This window comes from Pleurodeles waltl, chromosome 5, assembly GCF_031143425.1.
Source record: "Pleurodeles waltl isolate 20211129_DDA chromosome 5, aPleWal1.hap1.20221129, whole genome shotgun sequence".
NCBI lineage: Eukaryota > Metazoa > Chordata > Amphibia > Caudata > Salamandridae > Pleurodeles > Pleurodeles waltl.
Window position 1 is genome coordinate 1,237,641,798 of NC_090444.1, and position 10,696 is coordinate 1,237,652,493.

A 10,696-nucleotide genomic window follows, 5' to 3' on the forward strand; every position below is an offset into this window, starting at 1 on the left:
AGCCCTACATTATTTAACGTCTACATGACTCCGCTTGCAAACCTCAATCTGACCCCAAGGCATCACCTTCCTCTCCTATGCACAAACTCATCCTCTCCCTGACAGACAAGACAAGACAACCACCATCAGTGCCAACTTCACCAATTGCATGACCACGTTAGCAGGATGAATGAGAGCCAACTGCTTGGAGCTCAACTCTGACAAGACAGAGGTACTGTTCTTCAGAAACAGGACCGCCTCATGGGACACCACCTGGTAGCAGACAGAGCTAGGACTAATACCCACCAACCATGCCTAGAATCAGGGAATAATCTTGGACAAGCTTAACATGATGGCACAAGTCAATGCAGTGAGCGATGCCTGCTTCCACACCCTGGGTATGCTACAAAAGAACTTCACGCACGAGACGCAGTGCTGCACCAGAACACCAGATCCACTGTCATGCCAGCATTCATCACAAGTAGACTCAACCATGGCAAAGCACGATGGAATCTCCAAGCAACTCCTATACAGACCATCCAGAATGCCACTACAAGACTCCTACTCAACCTCCCATGCCGTAGCCACATCTCACCCCAAATCAGAGATCTCCACTGCCTAACCATTCACAAAAACAGCCAATTCAAACTCCTCACGCACACATAGAAAGACTTGCATAATACTGGGCCAGAAAACCTGAGCGGCAGCATACACATTTTTATCAGCCTACCTAACGCCTATGCTCAGCCTCACTCTCACACACCCACCGCATTCACAAAAGCAGAGCAGGAGGTCGGTCGTTCCCTACAACACAACGAAAAAATGAACGATCTGCCACAACACATCTGAGCCTACTCCTCCTTACTTCTGGAGCTCCACAAGAAGCTGAAGACCTGGCTCTTCAAATAACTCTATGGGGACCACATGCCCACACATCTTCTCAAGCACCTGGATACACTCATGAGTGATCAATGTGTGATACAAATATACAAATCAACATAACAATTCATTGTACAGCAGTTTATAACGTTTCCTAAAAGGTCATCTTTTCCTTTACGTCTTACGATTCAACCATTCCTTTCCTAGTAGATCAACTAAATTGTAATGCTTTTAGAACTCATAACTAAAGCAGAATGCATAAACAACATTAACTCATCATACTGCAACAATGTCATTGGGAAATTGACATCACAAATACTTGTAAAGTGCCAATAGAGTTAGTACTTTACTGAGTACCTTAAATTTAAATGGGGAACTCTTACAAGCAATTGTATCAGTAAGGAGTCTTGGGTGATTAAGTGGCATGCTACTTTTTCCAACAGAATCAAGCAAATTATAATTCAGTTTGTGGTGGTTATGTTCGTGACAAGCATCAAAAAAAGTTACATGAGTAAAGTTTGACATTAACAAAAGTATAACATACCTGATTATGAAAAAGTGCCTCCCTATGCAGCTCTAGCAGGGGACTCTGTAACCTATATGCCACTGTATAATTATAGCTAGGCTTAGTTATCATTAGAAATTGTTTTTTTTATTATTTTCTAATAGCTTTGGTGCCCTTTGACAAACCTTCACAAAACTTTACAGGAAGCAATGCCAATTCAAACTGCTCGTCTACATATACAAAGCCCTCCACAACGTCGGACCTTCCTACCTCAACCACTGCCTCAACTTCCACCAATCCATCAGGCAACTATGCTCAGCAACACTCCACCTCGTGCAAATACTCCACATCCGCAGAAGCAAATCAGGAGGACGGTCCTTCTACTACATTGCCGTCAGATCCTGAAATGACTATCCACATCAGGACTTTCCCATCCCTACATCGATATCCGCAAGAAGCTGAAGACCAGGGTATTCAACTAGGAACCCGACCAGCCTACTCGGATGCTCTAGTGCCTGGATACCCCTCGGGTGAAAAGCTCGCTATACAAGTTCCCATAGCATAACATAAGATAACAAGAAAAAGTTCATCTACCTCAGCTCCTTCTTGGAACGTTTCGGGTTGATCCATCAAGTAGAAGCTGAGAAAAATGCAAGTACCAAAACACAAATTTTCCATGAGATATCCATAGACAAAACAGCTGAAGTGAGTAACACCAAATCTGTCAGAATGCAAGATCTTTACCCAGAAAGTGTGCTTTTTGTTATTGGTGTAAAACTGTTCAGTCGTTTTTTTTTTAAATGAAGGTTCAAAGTGCACAGATATCCTGACTACTGGGTTTGCGGGTGTACTGCAGGGATGTAACTTTAAACAATAAAGCGATCTGATTGGTTGAGAGTTTTTATCCCGCCACGGCCACTTCGAACCCGTAGGAGCTTGTGCTCTGAAAGGCTGGCTGCAACATGAAGACAAATCTTGCGGCCACCACCACAAAATAAAGAAACCCTGTCCCTGCGTCCGAATAATAAAACATGAGGTGTAAGGGGGCAGGGTAGGTGTACCCTGACCCCCCAGGACCTTATGGGGAAAGGGGTCATCGAGGGGATAACTGTCCCCGAGGTCAAACTAAAAACCCCAAAAATTGCTCAGGTTCCCCCACCATCCTGGGGGACGCTCACAGGAGCCAGCACGATGCCTGGATGGATGGCCCTCAGGGCAAGTCAGGCCCGGTGAAAGAATGTGCATGGTGGGGGAAGCAGGGGGGGTAGGGAGTCAGATGCCGCCAGGGTTTTGGGTGCAGGACCTGGCTGTAGGTCAAGCCCTGAAAACAGCCAGGGGGCTGGCATAGTTACACATGAGTTATAGTTATTTTAGTTAACCATAACTGGTGGATTGCAGGGTTTTTCTAGTTTAAAATGTTACATTTCAACTGACATTTTCACCCTACTATAATCCCACTTTAACCACACACACACACTTATATATATATATATATATATATATATATAAGATCGATACCAGTTTCCACAATATCCCTCGCCTCTTCATAACGGCTCTGTCTCCAGGCACGGAGAGACCTTGATTCTTATTTCCAAGCACACATTCCCACATGAGAAAACCAGTGTGCAGCAGTGCTCCCAGTTTATTCCGGCACAGCGCAAACTCAAAGCGTTTCGGGGAGGATACCCATTGTTCTAGTTGGCTGAGAACATGTGCTTGAAAATATACATATTCACACATATATAATGAATGACCAGTGAGTGACAGATACTGATGCATCAATACAAGAGGCAGTGCGGCAATGTAAAACAAAGCAAATTTGGTACAGAAATGTACAATCCTTTAATTGTAAAAAAAAAAAAAAAAGTAACCATGTTAATTGTATGACAAATTCAAGCGCACTTCTGTAACAGTCAAATAATAAATATTTAAGGAAGAGGGTCACTCACAATCTGATGACAAAGGGTTGTCTTGCAATTGTTTTACTATACTTCAGACTGAGGACAGACAAAATGAAAGAAATGCCAACAAGGCAGTATTCTTAGTCTGAGTAATAAAGTTATTAAGATGAAGGCACTACTCAAGGTTCGAACAGGGAAAACTTGCAGGTCAAATGCAGCAACATAAGTACACTTCCGAAAATAATCACAGCAGTAGAATAATAATGATCATAGAAACAAACAATGAAAATACACTACTTCAATCATGGATAATATATCTACATATACTGTGATTATATATTGATTCACAACGCAAAGCTAAAAATAAGATTTAAAAATGCCTCACTATGGGGCTTGACCGTTACATCATATCTTCGCCAACTTCAAGTCGAGAACCCAGACGACTGCCGAAAGAGAGAAAACAAACCTCATTGGGAACCGGGCAAAGGTGTCCCCTTTCCGGAATGAGTTCTGTCTAACCCCAGTCGTCAAGCTTCTCTCTGAAATACCTTACACAAGCTGGAGAATTCTAGAAACTCCCCTCTCCCATACTGTAAGGTGTTGTTCAAACGCTGGCCGCACTAGGTCAGTGTTTGAAAGGAGCACGCATGAGGCTGGCCAACTTTCACAGTGTTTTTCCAAGACCAAGCTGTTCCGTGCCTTACCATATACATTCTCAACCTGGTACATCTTATTATCAGTGCTCTTCACTACTCCATGTTATGTACCCATGCTTCAGTGAGAAAGAGCGAAAACATGTTGCACAAGCTGTGCGCGGAAAAATACCTGACAGTGTGTGTAGCTAAGCTAAACACAAAATGGAGTCAGTGGTCAAGATGGAGCTGTTGGTTAAATACAAATAGCACTACAGCAATAAAGGTTATCTCCACAGACATTTAGGTGGAGCTAGGAAGTGCTAATGACAGTGGGAGCTGCAAAGTGTTAAGCACTATGAAGTTGAGTCCACACTAACAGTTGTGTTCTGGGTAAAGAATATAAATATACATTTCTATTCTATTATTTGGAAGTTATGAGTGCATGGCTACCTAACGGGCCTCCCAGTGCTGGTAATAACCTCCACTATCTGTGCTGCATGCCTGACTAACGATTAGAATAGTTATATTTTTAGCTGTTTTCCAAAGCCGATTTCTGATTTGTCCAATTTTATGTGTGCAGAGAAGGCATTCCACAATTTCAGCAATAGATATGTGGAAGAGCTTCCACCGCATCTTGCTCTATTGAGCCTTAGGACCAGTAATAAGTTATGGTCCTCTGAGCGTAAAGATCTTCTTGGCATATAGGGGTTACCTGGCATTAGATGAGTTGGGGGCCTTTTTGGTTCACAGTGCGATGGACCAAACAGAGGGATTTGAACTGTACCCTCTTCCCAAACTGCAGCCAGTGCAGGTTTTCCAATGCCGGTGCTCCTGATGCATGCTTGTGGATTTTGTAAGGAGTATGTGCTGTGGCATTCTGGATTACCTGCAGTCGATTTGTCGCAAATCTGGGGTTGCCTAGGTATACTGAGTTACAGTAACACAAAAATAAAGCTTCTCGGTAGGGAGGTGAATTTTTAATGATAAACCGATGGCTTACAGAAAACAAAGGGTTGGCAAACGAACTACTAACTAATATTTCTGGAAAAAAAAGACATTTATGAAAGAAAAGGATAAAAGGAGTGAGACACTTTTTGTCCATGTTTTGCTTGAATTTGGGATAAGTTAAAGGTTGACGTGTCTATGTGCATTAATAAATTAGAAAACAGTGGGTGTACATTGTGTTACATAATTTATATAGCGCTTCATATTAACGAAGATGCCACATTGTGTTTCCACTCAAATTAGGTACCAGGGCACCCTTTTGAGAAGATATAAGCTGGTTTGGCTATGTGGTTAGGTGTTTACAATGTTGGGCTACTGCAAACTGGTATATATGACATAATCTTAGAAATATGTGCCCCGAGTAGAATTATGCTCTTGCAGAAAAGCAGGTCATTTATAATAAAAATCTGTCTTTCGTGGAAATAGTGACTGACGCTACCAGCATAGACTGATGTCGGTAGGTCCGTGGGCACTATCGTTCTTCCATTGTTACAGTTAGCACCCTCAAAGAATCACCGAAGCCAAGATGGAGATCAATGGATTGTGCAAATATACTGAGTGCAAAAAATAAACAACAATCTGACATTTTTTAATGACCTACATACATTAGGACGTTATATAACAAGTTTATTCAAGTGGATAATCATTATTTTCTCTAGGGAACTAGAGCAGGGTCACAAAACTATTTCTGAAAAGCCAGTGAGCTCAATAGATTTCGGCGTATGTGGGTCTATATGTAAGCTGTGGTTTGGGGGGAGCAGGTAAGTGCAGACATTTAGCAGTATTTTTACCTTCCTACAGTACAATCTGTTCTTGGTTTACCGTTGTAATATATGGTGTGCTATACTTCATGATGAGCTTCATAGCTGTGCCGTTGCTTTTTGATAGACTCTTTGCAGGGTGCTCTGCAAATTGCTGGGTGTTCTACCCTCTGATAGACCATTGTGGTGCTTGCAGAGAGCACCTCTTTGTAGTGTTCTTTAAAAGTGCTGTGCCTTCTCCGCCTCGTAACATGCAATCGGTTGCTTACTGTTTTGTAGTGAGTGTTGTACTCTTTGTTTTGTTAGGCGCCGTGCTCTATACTGTACAGTGAAATGTGCTGTCATCCATGGCCCGGTGCTATCTGTGCTTGGTACGATTAAGAAAGGCGTTTAAATTTTGCTGTGTGGCTTTAGATGCTTGTTCTTTTGGGGGTACGATTCTCGTTCTTTTAGTTATTGTGTCTCGAGTTGTGTTTTGTGTGTTGAGCATTGCGTGCAATACTGCATTGTTTTATACTGCAGCATTTGTATAGAGATCCATACACGTAGTGGGAAGCTGAAGTGCTTTTTCGAAAGCACAGCATGCTACACCGTGGGGGAGTGTCGCATTTGACGTGATCCTATATGGAAAGTGTTTTAGTGTGGTGTGCAAGTGACCAATGAGATGTTCTTATTTTGGGGCAAAAAATATAGCAATTTAATGGAGAAGGAAGTGACATAGGAGCACAGTAACTTTCATAGCTTTAAGTGTATTATAGGCAGGGGAAAGAGACCAGCCTAGCTGTCCTGTGTGGCAGGGTGTTATGTGTAGTATGTGAGGTGCTAGGTAGTTTGTTGAGAGCTACTGGGTGCAATAGTCGGGGGGGGGGGGGGGTGATTTGCTGGTCTGTTTGCACTTTACTTTAGTATCCGAATTACCCTGCTGCGCCCTGAGCTGTTTACTGTGCTCAAGTCACCTGTGCTCTACTCTCTGCACTCAGCAGTTACCCCTATGATCTGCATGCACTGTACCTTCTGGCAGTTCCACGGTGCGGGCTCTGCGCAGGGAGCGCGTCAGACGGTTTAGCTGCTCCATGGCTCTCTCCATCAGCTTCCCCCTCAGGGGCAATACAGCGTCCTAGCCCCTGAACTCCATCGTTCAAACCACCGATTACACAAACAGCAGACCGGTTACATCAATGTATCTCCCTGCTGTTATGGGCACAGACGGCACTGTCGACTCGACTTCCGTACTACACCTGAACACGTCATACGCCAAGCATGCTGGGGACTGTAGTTCACACGGATCAGTATGTGGATGGAAAGAAAGAAAAGACAATAGGGTTGTAATAAAGAACCAGAAAGCCAAACTGACATAGCAAGAGCGCGGTGCCGGTGTTCTGTGCATTCAGCTTTACGACCTAAAGCACAGTGTTCCTTGTGTAGGTTAGTATTACAAATGTGTATGATTTTTCAGTATTCGACAGTTGTTTTAAAAACAGAAACCACCGTACTTTATAAAACCTTCCTTATTTATCTTCAAAATTGCGGGGATGTAATGAAGGTTACAGGTGGATGACCGAGCCAGAACAGATCCAAGGGTCTGGCTAAGCTATAAGAGGTCATGCACGACCCGACCCCCGAAAATGTTTCTACGTAATCACGCAAATAACTCACGTGAAATTTGATCAAGTCTCTTTAAAATTCTAGAGCGAGTACTTAACACATGGAAGCTTTGATATTAAAACGCTACAATATATCACAGCAATGGAAGCACCCAATGTCCGTGGAGATCACCATATAAACAACAAAACCACAGTGGTTTTTATCTTTATATGGTGATTTATGCACAACTTAGATTGGATCTTCAGTACCAGCGTTGACACTGTTAGCGTTTCAGAACTTAATAAGTAAACTTACAAGGGGCCGCAAATAGGTCGAGGAACCTTTTCACCAACTCTTGAGATGTTCCCACCATATAAGCCCTCTACCAATGTCGATCAATAACCAATTGTCAATCTTTAACATCAATTATCAACAATAATCAATAAAATTAGTAATCAATAGGAGTCAGTAATTGACGCACCATGACCTTGCAGTCATGAATACCCACACCTTTATGTAAAAGTTAGAATGTTTATTTACCTGTATTAACAATGCTAAAGTCACGTAATTTAATCCCAAAATCAAATGATTAAAATACAGAAACAACACTGGCTGACCGAAGCATCTGAATAAACGCAATCTAATCAAGGCTTGAGCTAGTACACATTCTAATATTACAGTGCAAATTAATAATAAGAACAACTGCGCAAATGATATCACATACATTTAGTTTCAGCAAAGAAAAGACCTTTCCATATATCGAACTTCATCAGTGAGCTCCCTAACTAACACCAGATTAGAATTAGAATGTTGGGCTTCATGCAAAACTATTTAGTTAACACGAATTTGGAAAAACATCTAACTATGGCTCTATCAAAATATTGCAGTTGGTACCTAGAAACAAAAGCAAATAGACATAGCAAATGACAATTACATTAATAATACCTATCCTCAGTATGGATCAGCAAGCAGTGTCAGCCTTCGTCCTCAGGACTTCAGTCTGGTCAGCAAGGCATCAGGATTCAGCATCAAAGTTCAGAAAAAGGCAAAGTCTTTTTGCAATAAAGTTAAGCACATCTCTGCTCAAGACAGAAAATGGGCAAATGGTGTCTTCCCTCTGTGAGGTCCCGCTAAATTAGATTTCCTAAAACTACTTGACAAGTCCCCATTGGTCAAGGGATCGCATGTTCACACTTTGTCCAATAAAACTAAAATGTCAGATTTACATTTCTACTAGTACACGGTTCACATGTCGATGATTGGCTCCTCTTGTACTGTTCTCATCCATCCGGCTCATCAGGTAACAATATTGTTGCAGCTTAAACTCCAGTCAGTATGGCTGTTGTTCTCTCTTGAGAAAGTCAGTCTTACACATGTTACATTTACACTGTTGCATTCTGCAAGAACAACATATTCTAGCAAGCAGTTCTCATGATAAAGACTTTTAGCTACAAGCACATTAGGTCAGCACAGTGGAGAATCACAATTTAATTCTCTAAACAGCCATTTTATTAAACACACCAAAAATGCAGCTTGATATGAGGCCGTGCAACTAGGCCAAGACCTCTGCTAAGTTAAGGCTTTCAATTAATAACGCTAATACATAGTGCATAACCCTAAATATGACATATTACCTCATTAGTCAAACAAAAGCTCAACATTTCATATTAATAAGCCATTAATAAGTACACTTCATGAACACTGACTGCCACTCACGTGGTCACGCTTTCAAATGCGTGCATTATTTTTCCTATGTTTTTACATTTTCTACGCAAATTCAACACTCAGTGTACATGAATATTCATTAATAATTCGGTTAAAAACTCCTTTTCTAGCAATCCGTCCTCTGATGACTAAATGTGTCATCACACTAAACCTTCCCTCACAAATTTCTGCATCAGCTAAAATTCTGTAATTTCAATTCCTTCAAATCTTTGTTCCCCTTTTGAATTTTCCCTAAACAAATTTTCCCTTGTCTTTTCTTCCCTCCTCTTATTAGTCTTTGACCCTCATTACAACCCTGGCGGTAAATCCCGCTCACTGCCGTGTCAACGGCCGCCAACATACCGTGACCGCGGCAGTATTCCGCTACGGGTATTATGACCCACACAGAGAAATCCGCCACTATACAGTCCGCACAAGTCCGCCACACCAAAGTTCAGTGATAAACTGGCGATAACAAAACCCACACCGTAACACCAACAGGAATACAGCCACAGTATCACGACCCACGAATCACTGCGGCGGTCTTACAACCATGGTAAACCATTGGCGGTACACACCGCCGCGCTCAAAATACACATACATATACAAAACACAATCACATTGGATAATTCAAACTACACACACCTGACATACATACACACACCACAACCTCACCACTATAAAACACGCACCCACATTACCCATAACCCTTTCAACGAACAAATTTGAACAAGCAGAGAGAGAGAAAAGCAAAGACCACACCTTCACCGAGAGGCACAGAACACCATCACACATCCACCATCCACGCACATCACACAATACATCACAACACAGCACCCCACAGATCACCTCACACATCACTCACACCACATCATGGCAACTCAAAGACACCCCAGGTTTTCTGACGAGGAGCTAAAGGTCATGGTGGAGGAGATCATCCGGGCAGAGCCACAGCTATTCGGATCACAGGTGCAGCAGACCTCCATTGCAAGGAAGATGGAGCTATGGCAGAGAATCGTCGACAGGGTCAACGCCGTGGGAGAGCATCCAAGAACCAGGGATGACATCAGGAAGAGGGGGAACGACCTACGGTGGAAGGTACATTCCGTGATTTCCAGACACCAGATTGCTGTACAGAGGACTGGCGGTGGACCCCCACCTCCTCCCCCCAACTAACAACATGGGAAAAGCAAGTCTTGGCGATCATGCATCCTGAGGGCCTCGCAGGAGTAGCAGGAAGACTGGACTCTGGTAAGGCAAATCTGTACTACTTTATCCCCCCCACCCTACCTGCATGCCATCACAAAGTCCTACCTCTACCCTCGCCCCCATCACTCCAACACCTCACATATACCTCACTATCACAACCCACCCATCCCAATACCAAACCCTGCACGCAACACCAATGCATGGACACCCATCACAGACCTGCATGGACACCCATCACCACAGCATGCACATTCGATAGACTCACCCAGCCCACATAATCACCAGTCACACAAGGCCAAGGTGACAGTGCAAGCATATTTATACAGGGAAATACACCCATTGCACAAGATGGCACACACAGATACAATAACAATGCATTTGCATCCCAACAGGATCCCTACCCAACGTCACTGGACAGGAGGTGCCAGCCATATCCAGTCCACCCCCAGAAGAGGCAAAAAACAGCAGCTTTGCACGCCTGGATCAGCATTACCAGCCTGGCCCATCTGGGACCTCTGGCCAGTCAGTTGCCCT

The 10,696-nt window shown here is 43.0% G+C and overlaps 1 protein-coding gene across 2 annotated transcripts in view; it reads right to left on the reverse strand.

Annotated features, from left to right (window-relative positions):
• Positions 1-6,905, reverse strand: part of HACE1 (HECT domain and ankyrin repeat containing E3 ubiquitin protein ligase 1) — a 299,062-nt gene extending 292,157 nt beyond the window's left edge. For both annotated transcript variants that reach the window (XM_069235476.1, XM_069235475.1), the window contains exon 1: positions 6,677-6,905. In XM_069235476.1, coding sequence (XP_069091577.1) covers positions 6,677-6,752 — 76 coding nt within the window. In that variant the 5' untranslated portion in view covers positions 6,753-6,905. The remainder of the gene's footprint in view (positions 1-6,676) is intronic.
• Positions 6,906-10,696: the final 3,791 nt, after the last annotated feature.